The sequence below is a fragment of the Erpetoichthys calabaricus genome, chromosome 4, assembly GCF_900747795.2.
Source record: "Erpetoichthys calabaricus chromosome 4, fErpCal1.3, whole genome shotgun sequence".
NCBI lineage: Eukaryota > Metazoa > Chordata > Cladistia > Polypteriformes > Polypteridae > Erpetoichthys > Erpetoichthys calabaricus.
The window spans coordinates 187652671-187677476 of NC_041397.2; the positions used below are offsets into that span (position 1 = coordinate 187652671).

At 39.8% G+C, this 24806-nt stretch overlaps 1 protein-coding gene across 1 annotated transcript in view; it reads left to right on the plus strand.

Moving 5' to 3' along the window:
• The window catches only part of tmem131 (transmembrane protein 131), a 165678-nt gene that overhangs the window by 5981 nt on the left and 134891 nt on the right, over nucleotides 1-24806 (plus strand). The window contains exon 2 of the mRNA XM_051926866.1: nucleotides 18862-18923. Coding sequence (XP_051782826.1) covers nucleotides 18862-18923 — 62 coding nt within the window. The remainder of the gene's footprint in view (nucleotides 1-18861; nucleotides 18924-24806) is intronic.

Below are 24806 nucleotides of genomic sequence, written 5' to 3' on the forward strand. Positions count from 1 at the left end.
AACATGCAAACTCCGCTACCACTGCGCCACCGTGCCGCTGTTTGTAACCACCTTAATAAATTAATATAAAAGAGCCACTAAGGTATTGCTACAACCTTAAAACCCAAACTTTTAACAGGCTAGGGTGCTAAAAAGTAATCTGATGATTCATGTTGGTAGTAATAAAATGCATTGTATCTTGTATGTTGTGTATTTTCAGTCAACATAGTAAATACAGTACTGTTCAAAAGTTTGGGGTCACCAAGAAATATGAACATTTTTGATAGAAATTCATAATTTTATCTAGATTCCATTAAATTGATTTAAAAAAAATACAGCTAAGGCATTTACTAGTGTGCTTAGATTATTGTTAAATTATTCATGTTTATATGCTAATTGGTTAATTTAAATAAACCTTTCTAGTTGCATTAGCACTGTTGAAACCTGTTGTTGTATTCACTTGTGTTGGAAGGAACAGGACAACAGGTTTCAGTGGTGGTAATGCAGTTAGAAAGGTTTATCTAATAACCAGTTAGCATGACTAAGGGTAAGCTAAGGGAGTATACCATTAAGACAATGAAGCCATATGTGAATAATTAGTCTATATTTTCAAATTATAATAGCCATTATAAACTTTAGTAAAAAAGCTTTAGGGCAGCAGAATTCATTATTTCCAAGCTGCCCACAAGCATTTGATTTAATAATGTTTGTCAAATTACTATAAATGAATCTTAATATCAAAATGTTTAGTATCAGAACAGACCATTTGATTCTTCATTGTTATTTGTGTGTGTGTGTGTGTGTGTATGTGTATACTGTATCTATTGATAGCTAGAAGTCCAAGGGAGAAAAAAATAAATCATATATCTTAAAATAGTCTTTTATTCCTAAGCTTTCCACAACGGGTAGGTGTCTTTATCAGAAGAAAATGATTAGACATATAGGAATCAAAGGCAATATATAGCAAATGAGAGAGGGGGAATTGAAGGTTAGTAAGGTGGGGTTTGGAAGGTGAGTCTAGAAGTCTTTTCTTCTTTTTAAGTCTGCATATACTGGGTTAATTTCCAAAGGTCTAATAATGGCATTTTCATTTGATAGCCATGATTCAGCCAGTTCTCTGTCACTGTTAGCATTTGCCCTGAATCTTACTTGCATTGGTTGATTTATTATATGTATATATCGGAAACCGTGGGCATTTGCTTCTGACAGCATTGCAGTGTTCTTTCATACATGTTTTAAGTGTTTTAGACGTTATACAGCTTACTAATCCAGCTCCCCACACCCACCTGGAGTAGAGTATTACATTTTAATTCAATACTAGGGTAGTGAATTTAAAATTTTAAAGAGCTGTCACCAAGAAAAGTTTCTCCTATCAAAGGTCCAAAGCTCATGTTTTGTGCTATCAGATTCAGATCCCTGTATATGTAGTCATTTGAATTTTAATTGACCTTGTTTTTGTGTGGAATACAAATAACTGTATTTAACATATAAAACCAAACCACTCTGTTTAATAAATACATATATAAGCAGGCCCATCACATTTTAAGTAAAAGAAAATGGAACAATCTAAATTATATTTAAAAAAACAAAAAAAAAACAAAAAACACCGGTCCCATCAGAAAATGTTGTTTTTTATGTTGCTCTAAAATCCATGCTACTTTAATGGAACATTCCTCTGCACACTGCTGGGCTGTAAGTGAATGTGAGAGGGCTTGGATGAATTGAACATCTCTCGGTTAATTTTTTATGTGCCATCAGTTCGGATATGTTTGTGCAAACAATCTGTGTTTTCTGTGCTACTTTTTACTAAAGCCATGGTTTCGGAACTCGGTTTCCTGCATCTCCTTTCCTTTTTTGGAACAAGCCATGCTCCTTGTCGTTCTTTTATTTATTTCCTGTTTTGCCAATGTACTGTAACAATCACATTGATTCACTCTGCATTGAATGACATGAATCAATATGCACAGCTCCAGAATTGGATTTGAATGCTGCATGAATATCATCGGTCATTCTTTTATCAGACTAGGGGGCTCCGTCCTCTGCTCGCTTCACTCGCCCACCCCTGGGTTTGGTTTATTGGATATACAATCTAAAGAGATTTTTATTTTCATGGGAATTGTTGCATATGCATTATTTTCACTTTTAATTTAGCACTAGAATTACCAGAGCCTACGAGAACTCGTAAATCCGGCTCACCTTAAATCCTTTCTCATCTCTCCATCAGTGTCTTTTGTCTTGTAAATGTGTCGATAAGCAGCAAGCAGCCTGGTATCCCATCCCCCCCGTCCACCACCGCAGTTGAATTCGAAAAGAAATTTCTCAGTGCTCATTGTTTGTCTTCAAGTGAAGTGCTGGAGCATAGGGTAAAAAAGTACATCATCATTTGGAATGCATACATTTCATGTGTGTTCCGTGTCAACAACAATCTATGTAAAAATGTCGTTAACACGGAAACGTTTTTCATGGTTTAGTAATAATTGACAAAATGTAGATATGAAATGTATAATATGTGAAACCTGAAATACAAATATCAAATACTTTCACAAAAGGTACAAGTATAACAAAACAAGTGCACTTTTATTCAAGAATTTCACAGAAGAAAAAAGAAAGCAGGTTACCGTAGGCGGTTGATACGGCAGCCTGCGTGATGCAGTGCTAAGCACTGCTGCCTTCCAATCAAGAAGTCGCGGTTTCGATATCAGCTGCTTCCCAAATTTACCATTTTGAGTAGTGAGCAGCTTATTGTTTATATCATACAATTAAAAACCATACATTTGATTTGCGTCTGTAAATTTTATAGTACTTATCAAAGTTAGTGGTGTGTGTTTTTCAGTTTTATTCTCTCGTTCACGTTCCCACACACCTACCCCCCCCCCCCCCCCCATGTGATACCATTTTCAGATAAAGACGAGGTATAACAAACAAACTTGTTTTGTTATTCCCCCCAGTTTATTTGAAAACCATGTCAGATCTTGTGCGCGAATGAGACTGGGACTGGGAAAAATGTGGATGTGAGTGGCGTCCATGACTGTGGATGTGACTTTTTTAAATTTTTTTTATTCAGTTTTATTCTTGAGTGTTCCTGCTCACAATGAATTAGTATGCACCTTCTGATCCATGATGTCAAAGCTGCACTTAAAATAAAGAGAGACTTAGTCCTATATGACATTTGGAATAATTCATTTTATGACCTGTATTGTACATTTTGGAAAATGTTTCATTGGTGCAAAAACATTATATTCATTTGCATACCTTCATGCGGTTGTAGTCAGTGACCACGTTTGTTTTTTTTTTTTTTTTTTTTTTTTCCTCGATCTTGGCCAGTGTTCTCATGTTGCTGCATGATGGTATTTCTTTTGAACTCCAGGAAATGCAGAGGACAGAATAGTACAGAGGGGTCAGTTCCGCACTATATATACAGTACAATCAGATTCAAATGTTAACAGTTCCCACACACACCCAAGGACCGTCCTTCCTACATTTACGATGTGTATAACGTGTGAAACCTGAAGTCCAAATATCAAACACTTTCACAAAAGATACAAGTATAACGAAACAAGTGCACTTTTATTCAAGAATATAACTGAAGAAAAAAGAAAGCAGGTTACAGTATGCAGTTGATAAGACCGCTTGCATGGTGCAATGCTAAGAACTGCTGACTCCCAATCGAGCTTCCGGGTTCGATGCTGGCAGCTTCTCAAGTTTATTGTGTTGAGTAGAGAGCTGCTCTTTTTAATATATAAAATAAAAACATATTTGATTTGCGTATGTAACAGCACTGTAAATTTATAGTACTTGTCAAAGCTAGTGTTTTATTCTCTTGCTCATGTTCACACTCCCACAACACCTTCCTGCCCAACCAAACCCCCTATCTGACGCTGTTTTCAGATAAAGACGTGTACTTGACTGGGAATAATTGTGACATTTTTATAAGAGGAGTTTGTTAGATAGATGGATACTTTATTAATCCCAAGGGGAAATTCACATACTCCAGCAGCAGCATACTGATAAAGAACAATATTCTAAAATTAAAAGAGTGATGACAATGCAGGTATACAGACAGACAATAACTTTGTATAAATTTAACGTTTACCCCCCCGGGTGGAATTGAAGAGTCGCATAGTGTGGGGGAGGAACGATCTCCTCAGTCTGTCAGTGGTGCAGGACATTGACAGCAGTCTTTCGCTGAAGTTGCTCCTCTGTCTGGAGATGATACTGTTTAGTGGTTGCAGTGGATTCTCCATTATTGACAGGAGCCTGCTCAGTGCCCGTCGCTCTGCCACGGATGTCAAACTGTCCAGCTCCGTGCCTACGATAGAGCCTGCCTTCCTCACCAGTTTGTCCAGGCGTGAGGTGTCCCTCTTCTTTATGCTGCTTACCCAGCACACCACCGTGTAGAAGAGGGCGCTCACCACAACCGTCTGATAGAACATCTGCAGCATCTTATTGCAGATGTTGAAGGACGCCAGCCTTCTAAGGAAGTATAGTCAGCTCTGTCCTTTTCTTACACAGAGTATCAGTATTGGCAGTCCAGTCCAATTTATCATCCAGCTGCACTCCCAGGTATTTATAGGTTTGCACCTTCTGCACACAGTCACCTCTGATGATCACGGGGTCCATGAGGGGCCTGGTCCTCCTAAAATCCACCACCAGCTCTTTGGTTTTGCTGGTGTTCAGTTATAGGTGGTTTGAGTCACACCATTTAACAGAGTGCTTGATTAGGTTCCTATACTCCTCTACCTGCCCTTTCCTGATGCAGCTAATGATAGCAGTGTCATCAGCAAACTTTTGCACGTGGCCGGACTCCGAGTTGTATTGGAAGTCCGATGTATATAGGCTGAACAGGACCGGAGAAAGTACAGTCCCCTGCGGCACTCCTGTGTTGCTGACCACAATGTCAGACCTGCAGTTCCCAAGATGCACATACTGAGGTCTGTTTGTAAGAGAGTCCACAATGTCACATATATTTGTCTCTTTTTTGCCTGGTGCTGCGTTGACATTGTGCACCAGAAGACAGGAGCTTATTCAGTACGAGAAGGAGCACGCAGTTGCCGGTTGCTGTGTGCTATAACACGCTTGACTTGGTGGTGATCATTGCACGTGTACTGTGCAAGGCATGCACGGGGGCCACTAAGAAAAGAAGTGTTCATGGCTCACCTTGCAGAGAAGCTTCGTAGCCGCTTCTTACAAGAAAAGGCGATGGATAAAGCAAGAGAGGATGCAACATCGACAAGCTTCTGTTCCAAGACTGCCGCTTCCCCAGCCCCTTCAGTGTAATAGTAACACAGCACAGAGAGAAGTGTGTACATTGCAACAGGTACATATGTCATAAATGTAGAAAGGATGGTCCTTGGGTGTTTGGGAACTGTTAACATTTGAATCTGATGATTGCATATAGCGCGGAACTGACCTCTCTGTACTACCAGCAAGCCCGCGATTCTCGAAAGAATCGCAAATCCAAGAATGGCAATCACTTTCTGTTCCCTCCGATACTTGGAGGGATGAAATATCATGGAGGGTGGGTGCGTCCTGGGAAAGTTCATTTAATTAAATAAACATATTTGTACTAAAGCGGTTTCTTTTTGGAGCTGTGACTCAGTTGTAGGCGCCTTCGTTTATTGTTTTTAGCCATGCAGTCTCGTTTTTGTTTTTCTATGGCTGTGTCGTCAGCGAGAAGTCGTTTGCTGACAGCGGTGGATTCGCGTGCTAAAGTGGCCATGGCGGCGGATCCGGGCATGGAGGGCTACATTACTAAATGAACGTGGTATATGCGATGGTGTGGTCGGTCGCTTTCAGGCGGCTGTACAACCTGCCGTGCACGCTTTACCTCAGGTTTAGTTTACAGGTCGTAGCCATGGTAAAGTTTTCATTTAATTAAATAAACATATTTGTACTAAAGCGGTGTCTTTGTGTGGGCACCTTCGTTCATTCGTTTTATCCATACAGGCTCATTTACAGGTCGTAGCCATACAGGCTTGTGTTTGTATTTAGTTGAGCTCGCTCTTTGTGGAGCCGTGACGTCTTTGCTTCTGGTGTGTCTGAAGCGTGTCGTAGGAGCCCCCGTGTATTGCGTTTATCTATGCGGTCTCGTCTTTGTTGTTCTGTGGCTGTGTCGTTAGGTAGAAGTCGTTTACTGTTAGGAAGCATACTCCAACCTATACACACTGACTGGTGGCACAGTGGATTATTCGTTTTGGATCTGTGCCTCTCTTGCATGTAGTGTTTCAGAAACGCGTTGTAGGCGCCTTTGAGCTCTGTGTTGTTGGAGCCGTGACTCCTTTGCGTCCGCTGTTTCAGAGGCGCGTTGTAGGCGTCTTCGTTCATTGGGGGGGTTGGGACGGGGGGTGATGGTATAGCAGGCTGCCTTGGCTTATCGACACATTTAGAAGACAAAAGACGCTGACGGAGAGGTGCGAAGGGATTTAAGGTGGGCTGGATCTATGAGTTTTTTCTAGTGTTAAACTTTTGTAAAAACAATACTGTACTTTTATTTCTTTCTCGCAGGACGTATAACGCTGCTCGCATTGTGAAGGGGGGGGGGGGTCTGAACACACGCTAAGGAGAAGCGGTTGGATCATCTGCTGGCTTGTTGCTGCTGGAGAGCTGTGTATTCTGCTTGTTGCGCTGCGTGTCAATCATTTAAAAGCCTGTACAGCAGCTGTCCTTTTGCTACTTCGCATATCTGCCGCTCGCGTTGTGAGGGAGGGGATGTTGGCAGTCAGATCATCTGTTGGCTTGCTGCTGCTGGCAAGCTGTGTCTTCTGCTTATGATTGTGTTGAGAGACACAAAGTGTGTTTGCCAAAAGCATTCCAACAACTGCTAGGTTAGATGTCCGTGAACTTGTTGTAAATGTTGTCTCACTGCCTTATCTCGCGTGATGTAAGTGTCTCTCGTGGGACGTCAAATTATCATCGGAGAAGATCACATCTTGTCTCCCAAGATTTTTTTTTATAATAGAGAGAAATGCGTCATTTTCTGGAAAGTGCTGTCACTTGGTCTGGGTCCGCCGTTTAGTGATGGCTGTATTAAAGTGTGACGCAGAGTGGTGGTTGTGGGGGAGGTTGGTTCTGAGAATCTGAACTAAGCAATTTTGGATCCCTGAGGCAGTAGTGATAATTTATCATTGTGCTTGCTTTTTATCCGATTATTGCTTCCATAATCTGATACAGGCCAGAATTTTCCTTATTGGTGTTTTATTGCTTGGATTAGTTTTTCTCTACCCTTTTCTGTATTTGAGTGACTGTGGCAACAAAATTGTTAAATTTCAAATCCATACTTTCTTTGTTGCTTGATGCATAAATGTATTTCTTATGACTGTGTATTAAGAAGCACTTTTGACAGTGTTACACTTCTAAACATTTTGGTTCTGAGAATTTTTTTGACATTAAAGAACTGAATACAGTTGTGCTTGAAAGTTTGTGAACCCTTTAGAATGTTCTATATTTCTGCATAAATATGACCTAAAACGTCATCAGATTTTCACTCAAGTCCTAAAAGTAGATAAACAGAAACCAGTTAAACAAATGAGACAAAAATATTATACTTGGTCATTTATTTATTGAGGAAAATGATCAAATATTACATTTGTGAGTGGCAAAAATATGTGAACCTCTAGGATTAGCAGTTGGTTTGAAGGTGAAATTCGAGTCAGGTGTTTTCAATCAATGGGATGACAATCAGGTGTGAGTGGGCACCCTGTGTTATTTAAAGAACAGGGATCTATCAAAGTCTGCTCTTCACAACACGTTTGTGGAAGTGCATCATGGCACGAACAAAGGAGATTTGAGGACCTCAGAAAAAGAGTTGTTGATGCTCATCAGGCTGGAAAAGGTTACAAAACCATCTCTAAAGAGTTTGGACTCCACCAATCCAAAGTCAGACAGACAAATGGAGGAAATTCAAGACCATTGTTACCCTCCCCAGGAGTGGTCGATCAACAAAGATCACTCCAAGAGCAAGGCGTGTAATAGTCGGCGAGGTCACAAAGGACCCCAGTGTAACTTCTAATCAACTGAAGGCCTCTCTCACATTGGCTAATGTTCATGTTCATGAGTCCACCATCAGGAAAGCACTGAGCAACAATGGTGTGCATGGCAGGGTTGCAAGGAAAAAGCCACTGCTCTCCACAAAAAAACCTTGCTGCTCATCTGCAGTTTGCTAATGATCACGTGGACAAACCAGAAGGCTATTGGAAGAATGTTTTGTGGATGGATGAGACCAAAATAGAACTTTTTGGTTTAAATGAAGTGTGTTATGTTTGGAGAAAGGAAAACCCTGCATTCCAGCATAAGAACCTTATCCCATCTGTGAAACGTGGTGGTGGTAGTATCATGGTTTGGGCCTGTTTTGATGCATCTAGGCCAGGATGGCTTGCCTTCATTGATGGAACAATGAATTCTGAATTACATCAGAGAATTCTAAAGGAAAATGTCAGGACATTTGTCCATGAACTGAATCTCAAGAGAAGGAGGGTCATGCAGCAAGACAACGACCCTAAGCACACAAGTCGTTTTACCAAAGAATGGTTAAAGAAGAATAAAGTTAATGTTTTGGAATGGCCAAGTCAGAGTCATGACCTTAATCCAATCGAAATGTTGTGGAAGGACCTGAAGTGAGCAGTTAATGTGAGGAAACCCACCAACACCCCAGAGTTGAAGCTGTTCTGTACGGAGGAATGGGCTAAAATTCCTCCAAGCCGGTGTGCAGGACTGATGCAACAGTTAGCAGTTATTGCTGCAAAGGGGGGATCACACCAGATACTGAAAGCAAAGATTCACATACTTTTGCCACTCACAAATATGTCATATTCGATCATTTTCCTTAATAAATAAATGACCAAGTATAATATTTTTGTCTCATTTGTTTAACTGGTTTCTGTTTATCTACTTTTAGGACTTGAGTGAAAATCTGATGATGTTTTAGGTCATATTTATGCAGAAAATTCTAAAGGGTTTACAAACTTTCAAGCACAACTGTATATGCATGTGGTATCTGTAAGTGGTTGTTTTTTAAAGGAAGAGTTGTTGTTTTAGTCTTATTTTTTCACAGTCATGCTATACATTAATTTGCCTTAGATATTGTATTCTGAAGTGAAGCATTTTTAATAAAAAGCCATGCCTGTTTGACCTGTCCTGATATACAGTACCATCAGCAGTTGATTACTGATTACTTATATTGCTGACAAACATTACTTCACCATTGATTTGAACCATGTGATTGAAAACTTGTATCCTGATTTTATACAGATTGCAGATGCTTCAGATACATCTTCAAATAGGAAAACCTTTTCCTTTGCAAATTAGCAGTCTGAAAACTTTCTTTGTAGTGGGGCTGAAAACTTGTATCCTGATTTTATACAGACTGCAGATGCTTCAGATACATCTTCAAATAGGATAATCTTTTCCTTTGCAAATTAGCAGTCTGAAAACTTTCTTTGTAGTGGGGCTCAACATGCTGGATGCACCAGAGATTTACATGTTGTATGCATTTTTGCAAGCAACAAAAGCGTGTGGTAGGAGCCTCTGTAGTATATTAAGGGAAGAAGAGGTGTAGACTATAACATTACAAATGTGCCGTGTCGAAGTTGCAGGCATGCTGCAGTCCATGTGGCAGTATGCGTGACTGGTGAGATAAAGTCCAGTTTGTATAATTTATTGAATGTGCCTGGCTGTCTAGTCTACAACTGTGTCATGTTATGTTTTTCTTTCAAGTTTAAAAGCAATTTATACCAATGCTGTGGTATCTTGCCACTGGTGCTGGCTTTAATGCCTTATCTTAACTTTTGGACTAAACAAACCAACAGTAAATTGGTGTGGTGTGGAAGAGAAGTTTTACAACTTCTGTGGAGCTATTTGAAGAAATGAACAGGAATGCATTCTTAACACAGGAAAAATATTGCATTGCTGAGAATCATTAACTCATTCCTCTCCTTGTCACACATTTAACCTCAAGTGCATGTTCTCTAAAAATTTAAAACCTTTCACTATTTGAAAGTGGATGTGTTCGGTAAGCTGTAAGACTTTGTTTTTCATGTTTGCAGTGATGCTGTGTAGAACCCATTTCACATCGTGGGAATAGGCATGACATTTTTACAATTTTTATTTAGTAAAAAAGTAATGCTTTGCATTTGTGTTTTATAATTTTGATTGTGAAAAAGTAGCTTGAGCTTGAAAGATGCAGAACTTGTGCTTTCCAGTTTATGGCTGGATAGGTGTTAGATTGACTGTATTGTCCTGTGGTCAGGCGTGAACCCCATTCATTTTATTTTTATTTTGAAGTAGACTTCACCACCAAAAAGTTGTTTTGCGGATCCATTCTTGTATAGCAGGATTGACTTGACTGATTTGTTCAGGTAGCCTTTCAGTGTTGCTCACCTATCCTGTGCAGGTGGAGGGAACAGCCTCATCTTGGTCTCCGCTGCTTCTCTGGCCTTTCTTGTATATCAGCATTCCTGAATTGATTTGCAAATTAATATGTAGTGCTGCCTTAAACAGTGGCATCATGAAAATTAGTTTACTGCTATCTGTATTTAAGTAATTAAATTTATTTGCTGTTTATTAGTAAATAATGCTGAAATAAATTGGTTAATGCAACTTGTTTTAAAATGACATTAAAACATTTAGGTTGAAGTCCCACACTCGCTGTACAAGTAACAGCTAATTTTTGCAAATTGGTTTAGATTAACAAATTCCTGGCTGGTTTGTTGTATTTTGAGGATTTTGGGTATACTGCTAGGGGTGGGCGGTATGACCAAAATTGTATATCACGGTATTTTTCTAAATTATCCCGATTTCACGGCATTTGACGTTATTTTTTTCCCCATGCATGAGAGGATGTTAACCACATTTTTCTACTGCAATTACTGCAGTAGACTGGCTAAGAATAACCTGTTCCACTGTTATGAGAATTGTACATTGTACAAAAAAAAAAAAATTTTAATGTGCACACAATTATTAATACAGGTTTGCATGGCCTCATAAAGTGATAGTTTTCAAGGGGGTAGCACTAATGAAGAGAAGGAATCGCATTGCATGTCAGATGCAGTCAAAATATAGAACCTTTTTATTGAACAAATTTTACAAAAACTTTAACTATAATTTTGACACCATGTTTTAAATTCAATAAGGGCGCGCACAAAAAGGCGACCTTCAAAAGGGCGACCTCAATTGGGCGCGGCGAATAAAGGCGACCTTTAAAAGGGCGACCTCAATTGAGTGCCGAATAAAGGCGCCCGTAAATATAGGCGAGCTTCAAAAGGACGACCTCAATTGAGCGCCGAATAAATGCGCGCGCAAATAAAGGAGCGCTTCAAAAAGGTGACCTCAATTGAGCACGGCAAATAAAGGCGTTCGTAGATAATTTAGTTGAAATGGCTCTGGAATATGGGAAGAGCAACAAAGGTGCAGATCTACTCGTAGTCGAAGGCTATGCATTCAGAAAGGAGAAAACTATCAACGGGAAACACATCTGGAAATGCACTGAATATAGGATTGCACATAATCTACAGCTTCAAGTGTAACTTGCTTTCACCATTTTATACATTCAGTCATTGCCTTAATCTAATTTTCTGTAATTTTGAAAACAACGATATATAGAGAGCTTTAGAAATAGTTCGTTAGAAGTAGTTCGTCAGAAGTTCATGCATTAATTAATTGGATGTTTTAATATTCTTGCTTTCACCTTTTTATACGTTCAATCATTGCCTTTATCTAATAAATTTTCTGTAATTTTGTTGCGTTTGCCTTTATTCGCTGCTCCCAATTGACGTCACCCTTTTGAAGCACTCCTTTATTTATGCGCGCAGTTATTCGGCGCTCAATTGAGGTCGCCCTTTTGAAGCTCGCCTTTATTTGGCGCTCAATTGAGGTTGCACTTTTGAAGATCGCTTTTATTTATGTGCGCTTTTATTCGCCGCGCCCAATTGAGGTCGCCCTTTTGAAGGTCGCCTTTTTGTGCGCGCCCTTATTGACGGATACCCATGTTTTCAACCATCCAAAGAGGCATTTAGACTTAGTAAAATATCCAGAGGTGTTTGTCAAACTTTGTATTTCACTAAACATGTCTTAGAAAAGGAGTAAATAGTAAATATTTTTTGTAAACCAACTACACTTTCTGTTAATGTTAACAATTTCTGTCTACTGACACGTTAAAGTGACTTTTTAAACAACTTTACCATTATTAAACTGCATAATATTTAAACTAATAAATAATAATAAAATAAAAGTGCAACTATCAGTAATACTATTACTTCAAGACTTCAAGCCCAGGTGCATTACACAGTATTCACCAAATTAAAATAAAATAAAACAAAACAAGTGCAACTTGGTGATGACATCTTTACCAACTGAACCATTATTAAGGCAAACTGCATTAATTTGGACTTTGCTTCAAGCTAAGCTATATCCATATTACTAACCGAGAATGGTAAACCGGAAGGCACAGACGCAGGTACACGGCGATGCCTGCGCACTATGTCTCCTGCGTCCGCCTACAGCGCGCGTCTCATAAACCGCAAGCGAAGTCTGATCCACCGCGAACGAAGGAGTCACGGCTCAAAAACGTAACGTAAATAAGACATGAAGCAACAACGCGCCCATAGCTAACGACTAACGACACAGCCACACAGAAAAGAGGATTGTGCACTGCACCACAGAGTCAAACGGAAGACACTACGGAGTCCGCAAAGGTCCACAAAGAGAGTACGAAAGGCGCAGGCGCCTACAACGCGCTTCTGAACTAAACGTCCACACTACACAGCATGGTCCGGGTAATAAGAATAAACGAACTCTCCGTATTAAACGTACGGCATCCTCACACGTCTAAACCATATAGCATATGTGAATAACATTACAGTAATGCATTATTAACAGTACAACCACAGAAAACGCTCCGTATTAACAGTAAGTGCAATTATCCATATTACTAACGGTAGACAACGGATAACTAATGGAGTCACGGTCACGGCTCCAAAACGATCCAGCTCAACTAACGGAGCTACAAAAACGAGCCCGCATGGATAAAAACAATAAACGTAGGCGCCTACAACGCGCATCTGAAACCGCGGAAGCAAAACTGTCTCGGCTCCAAAACCAAACCGCTCGACTAACGGAGCTACAAAAACGAGCCCGCATGGATAAATACAATGAACATAGACGCCTACAACGCGCATCTGAAACTGCGGAAGCAAACCAGGCACGGGTTCAAAACGAAAGACCACAACTGACGGAGATACAAAAACGAGCCCGCCTGGATAAAATCAATGAACACAGGCGCCTACAACGCGCGTCTGAAATGCCGCAAGCAAAGCAGGCACGGCTCCAAAAAGAAAGCTCGACTGACGGGGCTACAAAAACATGCCCGCCTGGATAAAAACAATGAACGCAGGTGCCTACAACGCGCTTCTCAAACAACGCAACCAAAGGAGTCATAGCTCCAAAACGAAACATCTCAACTAACGGACATACAGAAACGAGCCTGCCTGAATACAATTAATGAACGCAGGCGCCTACGATGCGCCTCTCAAACAGCAGAGGCAATAGATAAATGGCAAAGAAAGGAACGACAAACAGCCGCTAAACAATTCCGCCAATTAGCTGACAACGCATTCTGTAATGAGTCCATTATTAATGAACATTCATTAGGATTAATGAATATCATTTACTGTCATTGTCATTCACTTAACTTCCCTGAAGAAACAACTGGCAATACAACTAATGAGTTTACACGTTGTTGTCAAAAGGGTCAGGTTAGACTGCCTCCTTTAGATGAATATCCTGAATATCTATGGAAGCTTCTAACTAACAATGTACACGAAAGTAAAACTTTTATGGACTGCATTAGATCCTACAATAGTTCATTTGCTTTTGCATCTACCGGGGTAAATAAATATCCGGCCATTTACCGGGGTAAATAAATATCCGGCCACCAGCTGGCAATGGCCCATACTGCTTTCGCGTATTTGGACAAATATTACATCGGATTGGAACAGTGCACCCTGAACCAAATCACGAACGCAAATATGCACAAATCTACGTGTTAGATCCAGATGACGCAATCTATCAACGAATGAACCTTCCTGAAAACAAGCAATGCTCAGAGCTGATAATGAGAAACGTCGCTGAAGTCATAAACAATCACCCATTAGCTAAGTCTATAACAATGCTACATGAGGTTGAAAGAGAGGCCAATACAAAAGCAGAAGCAGAAGGTGTAGCGCCAACTACAATTGCTTTAGTGTTAATAAAGGACAATTTTGATTCCTAGAGTTGACCTTACAAGTTCTGACCTGGAATTACCTTTTACACTTAAACGTCGCCAATTTCCCATTAGACCTGCATTTGCCATGACAATCGACAAATCCCAAGGACAACTCATTCAAGGACAATACACCATCTTTATTACAAATGTTGTGTATAAAGATATATTCCAATTAATCTTTCTAATGTGCCATGCTATGGGTTCTTTACTTCCTTTGTTCGTCATCTACACCTTTACACTCCAATATATCTCATACATACATCAATGTATTTCGGGTTACCCAACACCAGGGGTTGGCGAGCGAAGCGAGCAGGGGGCAGAGCCCCCTAGTACATAAATAATAAAACTGCAACTTGCATTTATAATGCTATTTGTGGTATAGCCCTACGGAATTGTATTAGGGACACAGTGAAGAAAAAAAAAAATACGGACACAGTGAAGAAAAAATAAAACTGGCGAGATTAAAGTGGACATTTCCACTTTATTCTCAGTTTATTTTATAATTAGATAGATAGATAAATTAAAGTAGAATGTCAAAAACTAAACTTCATCCAAAAATCAATGTTTACTAGATTTTCTGAAACCCCATCATAAGTTAATGTAGCATATTAAATGCTTTGTGTTAAGTGTTCCCCGACCCTGTTGTTAATCACTACGCTTCTTAAACTGACTTCCTCCGCACTAAGAGCAGGCGCCGGCAGCAATTGCTGCACAGAATACATTCACTTCATGACATTCCTGCTCTCTGAAAATTTAGAATGCTAAGATAAATACTTGATATCATTTTCGTGATGAAATGCATTAAAGCAGTTATTAAACATGCACGGTAGTGAGGTGGTAGTGCTGCTCCCTCGCAGTAAGGGGTTCCCAGGTGTATGTTCAGTATAGAGAACTTTATGACAGGTGTGACGAGGCTCAAAAAAACTGGATGTATGAATGGGTATCGCACAGGTTTAACTTAAATATTGTGTAAATGTTGGGTTTGTGATCTGGTGGTCGGAGACACGAACACAGAATTCAATGGATGTTCTTCTGAGCGGGCTTTCTTTACTGCACGCGTGCTGTCTGACATATCAAACCCCCAATTCCTATCCTTCCTGGATAGGGGGAGTACAACTTGGCTTGCAGTATTATCCAGTAGTATAGAAACAGTATTTACACATTTGAACATAATGGTCCACATCCGACCTTTTCAAACCAAAGTATCTCCAGGCAACGGACTGGACTCCTTTTTTTTTTTTTTTTTTTTTTTTTTTTTTTTTTTCCCCCCATCATGTTCAACTTAATCGTCAGCTACAGCTTCAGTTTCAGAATGTTCTCTGTCCATTTTCACTGCACAATACCTACACAACCTATTTAGCGGTGTAGCAGTGAAAAAGAGCCCACGCGCAACACCTCTGTGATTAGCGGTGTAGCAGTAAAAACGGTCCCCACTTGAACAGTTTCCCGCTGCGCCACATTCCGAACGTCGTTTAGGCAATTTAAACCGGTGTTGCAGTATAAGAAAAATCCATGTCATAACAAAAATAAACCTTTTTTCGGTATGAACCAGTATACCGCCCAGCACTATATACTGCTGTTTAGGAATTCAAGAGACTACCATCTTCTGAATTAGATACTGTAGATTGCAGTATTTGTATGATATCAGTTCAGTGTAGTAACCAGTGCTCTCCTTATCTAACATTGTTTGATTGAACATTTACAGTTTATAAATATATTTATAGTATTTTAGAGGTCCTATTCAACTTCGCCTAGAAGAGAGATTAATTTTTTTTTTTTTTTTTGCATCCGTGAAATAAGTTAAAAGCAGATCTGAAACTTAATGCCCTTATTGTGGCAAAAGGACATTTTTTTTGTATTTATCATCAGGGGCTTTTGAGCTTATTAAGCCTTAATGAAATTTTATTGTGAAATTAACTGTACGATTTAGAGAAAAAGTAATTTTGCCAAGAACAATTCAGAGAACACATAGTAATCTCAACAGTTCAGTAATAATACAGTAATCCCTCGCTATATCATGCTTCGAATTTCGCGGCTTCAGTCTATCGCGGATTTTATATGTAAGCGTAGTGCTGGGCGGTATACCGAAAACCGTTTTTAATTTTTTTTTATGATGTGGATTTTTCTTATACCGCAACACCGGTTTAAATTGCCTAAACGACGTTCGGAACGTGGCGCAAGTGGGGACCTTTTTCACTGCTACACCACTAAACACAGATTTGTTGCACTAGGGCTCTTTTTCACTGCTACACCACCAAATAGTGGGCGGTAGCATAGGAATGCTGCGTGGTGAAAATGGACAGAGAGCCTGGAGATACTTTAGTTTTAAAAGGTTAGAAAATATATGTATGTGTAAAATATATGTATGTGTATATATATGTATGTACAGTGATCCCTCGCTATATCGCGCTTCGCCTTTCGCGGCTTCACTCTATCGCGGATTTTATATGTAAGCATATTTAAATATATATCGCGGATTTTTTGCTGGTTCGTGGATTTCTGCGGACAATGGGTCTTTTAATTTCTGGTACATGCTTCCTCAGTTGGTTTGCCCAGTTGATTTCATACAAGGGACGCTATTGGCAGATGGCTGAGAAGCTACCCAACTTACTTTTGTTTTTCTCTCTCTCTCTCTTGCGCTGACTTTCTCTGATCCTGACGTAGGGGGTGTGAGCAGGGGGGCTGTTCGCACACCTAGACGATAAGGACGCTCGTCTAAAAATGCTGAAAGAGTTGCTACCTTCTGTGTGCAGCTGCTTCGTGAAGCGACATGCTGCACGGTGCTTCGCATACTTAAAAGCTCAAAGGGCATGTATTGATTTTTGACTGTTTGTTTTCCTCTCTCTCTCTCTCTCTCTCTCTCTCTCTCTCTCTCTCCCTGCTCCTGACGGAGGGGGTGTCAGCGGCTGCCTTCAACAGCTTTGTACCGGCGGTGCTTCGCATACTTCAAAGCCAAATAGCCCTATTGATTTGTTTGGTTTTCTCCCACTTTCTGACATTCAGTGCTCCTGACACACACTCCTTTGAAAAGGAAGGTATGTTTGCATTCTTTTAATTGTGAGACAGAACTGTCATCTCTGTCTTGTCATGGAGCACAGTTTAAACTTTTGAAAAAGAGACAAATGCTTGTTTGCAGTGTTTGAATAACGTTCCTGTCTCTCTACAACCTCCTGTGTTTCTGCGAAAATCTGTGACCCAAGCATGACAATATACAAAAAAAACATATAAACATATGGTTTCTACTTCGCGGATTTTCTTATTTCGCGGGTGGCTCTGGAACGCAACCCCCGCGATGGAGGAGGGATTACTGTATTACGTTCTACCATAATGACAAAATAAATTATGTGATTTAAAGTGAAACTTCGATGTTTTGTCCCAGTTTTTTTTTTCCTCTGTACCCTAATACCCTTCCATATGACACTCAAACGGTGGGCTACAACTTGCCTTTTCACGCCAACCTCTTTATTTCAGGCACTGTGCAACTTTCTGAACTTTCGAGTTTCTTCACCACTCTCGAGTGCTTTAATTCATCCCAAAAGTATTCAGTAAGGTTGAGGTCAAAGCTCAGTTCCTCTGCACCAATCTCGTCAAACTGTGTCTTTATGGACCTGGCCTTGTGCAGAGGGGGGTACAGTCATGCTGGAAGAGAAAATGACTTTCACCAAACATTTGCCACAAATTTGGATCCACATAATTCTCTTAAATGTCTTTTGTATGCTGTAACATTAACAGTACCCTTCACCGAAACCAAGGGGCTTAGACCAAACCCTGAAAAGCAGGCCTACACCATTATTCTGCTTCCATCGTCCTTTTATAGTAGGCAGTATGTAGTCCAGAAGGTGGTGTTCTCCTGGCTTCTGTCAAACTTAGATTCTGTCAGACTGCATATTGGAAAGAGTGATTCATCATTCCAGTGAACAGATTTCCAGAGTCCTGTGGCAGGAATGGAAACCAATTTCATGAATTTCTTGATACTCTGTTCAGTGTTGATGTTTGTTCCCTGGGCAGGATAGGCCTTTTTTGTGTGCTATGCTCTTCAGCACTTGGCCATACCAGTTTGAATTTGTGTGGTCTGCTGCTTTATGCTAATCTGTTGTTGCTCTTTGCACGTTTATTATTTATTAAAAACATCCAGTTTTCTGGGGCAGGACTAGCTGCATGGAACAGATTCCACTTAACGAACTTGAGGCAACTGGCAAAGGTGACATCCTATGATACTTTTAAAGTTTAAAAAAAAAAAAAACAATTTTAAAAACACTTTTAAAGTCACTAAACTCCTCTGTATATCCCATTCAACTGCCAAGGGTTGCAAATGGAGATAGCATGGCTGTGTGCTTGATTTTATGCACCTGTTAACTGTGGGTATTGCTGAAACACCAGAACTCTTAACGGGTTTCCACAAATTTTTGGCCATATAGTGTACATTGGTGTTTGTACAGAAATATGGGCACTCCAGTCAAAATTCAAGATTTCCTTACTTGTACATAATTGAAATTAACACATTTCTTCAGAGTAATCCTAGAAATATACCATTTTTAGGCATACTGAATTTAACAGATTGCTTGTCATGTGTCTATATACAACTTGTACACATTGGTATACCTGATTTCTTTTTGTCATTGCAGCATTTATTCAGTCAGACACCATTTTAGAGGTACTTCGGTTTGGAGATGGAGGTCTGTTACAGGTAAGCATTGCACTCTTTTCACGTAATACAAACAAGCCTGTAAATGCACAGCTATACAACTTATTTAGTAAAGACATTATAAAGAGTACAAAAGAAATGCATTTTGTGGAAGTGGTACAAGTTCAGCAATATATTGCAATATCAGCAGTAATTTTTGAATTTGATCTTTTAAGGGTTTTTAAAGTGAATCACTCAGATTTGCTACTGATGCAATGCATTGGATGTTTCAAGGACCTGATGGAACATTATTTTTAAGATGCTAGTACATAGCTTCCATAGCTGTTTTGAATGGAAGAAGTATGAGTGGAAATTGGAGCACACAACATATGGTCTTTATGCTTTACCTACATCCTTTTTAGATTTTTTTTTTGAGTTTATTATATTAAAAAGAGCATTCTTCATATCATCTACCATGGTTTTAAAAATGAAAAATCCTGTCAAACTTGCTAGTGAGAATCAATTTGTATTCAAGGTAATTGTTTTGAGAGCTGGTTAAAGAAGAAATGCAAATATAATATGGGTGCTTCAAAACAAACTTGTGAAAAAACAATTTTGTAGTCCACTAAAACATCCTAACATGCCAGATAAAATCTGTTTCAACAGTGAAAATTCAATATATTGTGCTGTTATAAAAGTGCAAAATGGTTTCAAAATGCTCGATTGTCCAACAAAACTAAATAAACATTATAAATAAATCTGTTTTCTTTACTGCATATTCACTGAATTTATTATACCACATTACTAAAGAAGCAAATTGTGAAACATCATTCTGCTGATCACTATCACATAAAGCTAATGCACTTAGTGTGTAAATAGTCATTAATGTCTCCTAGCAAACTGGGCTTGGATTGCCATGTATGAAAAGTTGGCTTCAAAGTGAGCAAGAAATGGCAAGGGCAGCATGTCCGAATTCCATTTGTAGCTGTGTAGATTTATTTATAAATGTATTTATGTATTATATATAAAAAAAACCTAATAAAGAATTGAATATCTGTTCGTATCCCTGTAGCTTGTTGGTATTTACCTACAGCCCAACCAGTGTTACCCCTGACCCTCATGGAACTTTTTCTATATTTACAAATATCAACACACATAGCTTAAACATAGAAAGTGTTACCTGCCTCACATCCTGTGCTAGAAAAGATTAAGAAAATATGGAGAAGTTCTGCTTGGTCTCATTTCAAGGACCTTTTTAGAAAACTTTGCCAGCTGGGCAAAGATGGGCCTATTTAATGATTAATTTTATATAAAAAAAAACAAAAAAAAAAAAAAACGATGCAGCTGCTCAAGTGAAACTACCTCTATTGGTGCTTTGTACAGCAATCTTCATGACTAAAATTCCATGACAACTTTCCAGCACTCCCCAAAGTATCCAGAGTATTGCTGTATTGCTGTCAGAGTTGGTTCCAAAGTCCCTGACAGATTACTGTAAAACTGGAACCATCAATAATAGGGATGGACTGAGCAATAAGGACATCCTCACACACAGCAAGGGAAGGTGTGTCATGCATTGTTATCCATCAAAAACAGTGTTCATGATGTGCAGTGCAGTGTTTTATTGTTTAAAAAAAAAAAAAAAAAAAAAACATAAAAACCAATGTGACAGAGAAAAATCTGTAACGGATGAAGCAGAAAAAGACGACCCGTTTAAAAGCAGACAGACAAAACTGAGTCTGACTCTCCCTTCTAAGCCCCAGTGCCTATTCCTCTCGGCTCCAACTCTCCTCTTAGATGAGGCTCAGTAGAAAGCTGAGACACTGGCATGCACAGTCAACCTTCTTGGGGCTTGCATCCCAACCACCTCCGTTGGTCTCGGCTGGGGCGTCCAAGCCCAGCTCCATTGTCCCACCACCATCTTCACACTGGTGTTGGTTAAAGGATCCTTAAAGGCCTTTCATTCTCTCCTGCTCACCAAACCTCCTTTCACGCTTCAATGTTCTCTTTCTGCCCCTCTATCCTTCTTTTGACTTTTTTAGTCCACACCACCCCAACTTCTCTCCACAAATCCTTCCCTTTTATGGATGTGTGAGTATGCTGCTTCCTAATGACAATGACAATGTGAAACGTATGCTAATTTACAAACAGCGGTCTGTCCGTACCATACCCCAAGGTAGCACAGCTTCTCATCTGCACCAGCACCCACATAGCCTAAATACACATGCCACCACGAACCCTAACATGCCTTACCACAATTGCAAGCCCACTACTTCTTGTCAGCCAGTTGCATGTGCTTTCTATGAAAGTCACATAAGTAACCTCTTGTCAGAAATACTACAGGAAGCTGTAGTTGAGTGGAAAATTGACAAACCATAGGGCACCATCCTTTGACAATGAACATCGGCAAGAACATTGTGAATACAGTTGAAGTGGCTGAATTTTCAATGTACATACGATTAACCTGGCATCACAGAAAAGGATGGGCTTTAACCAGATATCCTGGCTTTAATCCAGATTCAAAAAAGTGGTCACTATTTTATATTGTAGCACTACTGCTGCAGCACTGCTAAAAGAAAAACAAGATGCTCCATCTTCCTTTCCACAAGCTTATTAAGGATGTTCCCACTAGGTAGAACTCAAGCCATGACATGATTAAGCGCTATCTTGAACAGTAGGCTGCTGTTTTCTCAGTACTTACAGACAAGGGTATTAAGAGGAACATTATGGACATGGTTACTGTCTCTGATGGAGATGTAAAAATAGCTGAGGATGTGGTTCAGGCTCTCAAACCACTGAAAACTGTTGAGCAATGAAGAGCTGCCAGCAGTTTCAATGATAATGCCATTGAAACACAATCCTGGCATCCATGAAGCAGAATGACTCCGATTCACCAGTTGTGAAATATGTCATATCTGCAATTGCATTTGACTTCAACACTTAATCAGTTTCATCATGTGAGCACTACACTTGACCCATGTTTTAACTTTCCTGTAACATCTGCTCCAATTAATAGGGTTTTCTCTAGTGTAGGTGTGTCACCGCACAGAGAGCAATCCTCTCTGAGAATGTGGACATGATATTCACAAATGTGTGGTTAACTGAATGCACCAGCCACTGTTTATTTCTAACTTGGTTATTTTTAATTTGTTTTTGTTCAGTTAGACTGGTCTTAAGAGAATTTTTATTTATGTTTTTATGTTTATAGTTAATTTATGTGAAATTAAGTTAATCTGCTATGTTTTTCAGTGGTGTTCTCTTTAGTATTTCAAAGTTTGGAAATTTAATAAAACACTTTTTTTCCTGTTTTCTGCTTTTCTTCAAAAAAAAAAAAAAGGTTATGAACCGAACCATGGATCAAAAGTCAGTCTGAACCCCAAATTTTTTTTTTTTTTTTTTTTTAAAGAGAATTATTACACCCCTAGTTCTTGCTTATCTTTTTAAGTTTCGTCCGGTGTTCTCACCAATTATTATTGTCTTGTTGCTTTTTGCCATAATGGGGACTGAGCTTTAAAACAATCTGGACCTTGCAGTAAAATCTGCCTCCAAGGTTGATAGGTTTTTAGCTGGGATATAAAATTATTTGAATTCAATTTCTTTAAGGTTATGTTGAGGGGCTGTGTTGTTTTTAATGTTTTTCTCTCTTCCCCCATTTTTGTTCTCAAATGGTTTGCTCTCATTTTTAATCATTGGCAGGCATGTTTAGTCTGTCAGTTTTAGTTTACTTTTTTTTCCCCTCTTATTGTAAATGATCATATTCTTGTTTATTAGATTTTTTACTTAGTTTAATTTGTTGTTCAGCACTGCTTTACTTAAACTCCTGCTTTGCTTAAACTCCCACAGTGATCTAGACCAGGGGTGTCAAACGTACGGCCCGCGGGCCAAAACCGGCCCACTAGGGGGTTCAATCCGGCCCACTGGATGAATTTTGAAAGTAAAAAAATTAATAAAGGACACGAACTCGAAATTCGTAATAAAATGCAATTCCTAAATCATCCGCTAGGGTGTTAGTCAGATGAGAGGGGCGCACTGTGTTAGTCAAAGGGGAGGGGTGCACTGTTTTAATTAGAGTAAAAGAAGCAACAACTCTGCCACTCTGTAGGCTACCTTATTTTCTACTCACCTTGACACCCTCATTAGCCAAAATGTCTTTGTCAAAAAGGAGAAAAGTGGATACCGAGTATAGGGTTTTCCAAGAGAAATGGACCACTTCCTATTTATTCACAGAGATAAATGGGAAACCTGTGTGCTTGGTGTGTAATCAACAAGTGTCGGTGCTCAAGGAATATAATATTCGGCCCCACTATGAGACTCATCATGGTGGAAAATACGACATCTTGCAAGGACGACTGAGGAGAGAGAAGATAAATGAATTGCTGGTGGGTCTGAGAAAACAGCAGTCAATTTTCACTCGGAGCCGAGAGGTCAGTGAAGCAGCAGTAAAAGCCACCTACGTAATTGCTAACGAAATAGCATTAGCATCAAAGCCGTATTCCGACGGTGAGTTCGTTAAAAGATGCATGATGAAGGCTGCAGAACTCGTGTGTCCTGAGAAGCGACAAGCATTTGCCAACATTAGTCTGACGAGAAACACTATGGCAGAGAGGATATCGGAACTATCGGCTGATTTAGACAGGCAGTTGAAACACAAGGTCAAGTCATTTCTTGCATTTTCTGTTGCAATTGATGAGAGCACTGACATTACAGACGTTGCTCAACTGGCCATATTTATTCATGGAGTTGATGACACATTGACCGTCACTGAGGAGTTCCTTGAGTTGGTGCCTATGAGTGACACCACAACAGCTGAGGACATTTTCGGCTCTGTGGTTGGCGTGCTGGACAGAGTCGGGGTGGACTGGTCCTGCGCCGTCAGCCTGGCTACAGATGGCGCGCCATCAATGATCGGAAGAAAAGCAGGTGTTGTGACAAAATTCAGAGAGAAAGTACAAGCCGCTAATGGAGGAGATGGTTTCTGGACATCTCACTGTATTTTGCACCAGGAGGCATTGTGTTGCAAGTCGTTAAAAATGGATCACGTCATGGAGGTGGTTGTCCGAACTGTTAATTTCATCCGAGCCAGAGGCCTGAATCATCGTCAGTTTGACTGCCTTCTCAGTGACAATCACGTTACTAATACCCTGCCATACTACACTGAAGTAAGGTGGTTAAGCAGAGGTGCTGTGCTGAGGCGTTTCTTTGATCTACGCGAGGAAATCGGACAATTCATGGAGAAAAAAGGAAATCCAGTGATGGAATTACAGTGTCAGGAATGGCTGCAGGACCTTGCATTTCTGGTGGATATTACAGAGCACTTGAATATTCTGAACAAAATGTTGCAAGGCCGCAAAAAAGTTGTCACACAGTTTTATGACAGCATATGTGCATTCAAGTTGAAGCTGACTTTGTGGGAGACACAGCTGTCAAGTGGTGACCCTGCACATTTCCCTTGCCTAAGAGAGGTATGTGCAGCAGGCATTAATGCTGACATGAAACAGTATAAAGACAAGATTGCAGGATTGCTGTGTGAGTTTGAGAAACGGTTTCAGATCTTTGGTGAACTCGAGAAAGAATTTGCAGTTTTTCGCTCACCCTTCACAGCCAAAGCTTCTGATGTCCCTGTCGACATCCAACTAGAGATAATTGATTTGCAATGTGATGCAGATTTGAAGGACAAGTTTGCCTCAGTGGGCTTGGACACATTTTATCAATATCTCTTGCCAGGGTACCCCAAATTAACAGCCCTGGCTGCAAAAATTTTGTGCATTTTTGGGACAACCTACCTTTGTGAACAAGTTTTCTCAGTAATGAACATCAATAAAACAAAATTGCGCTCAAGGCTCACAAACAAGCACTTAGATGACATTCTGAGATTGGCTACTAGTCAGGACATGACACCTGATATTGATGCACTTGTGCAGACCAAAAGATGCCAAGTTTCAGGAGCAA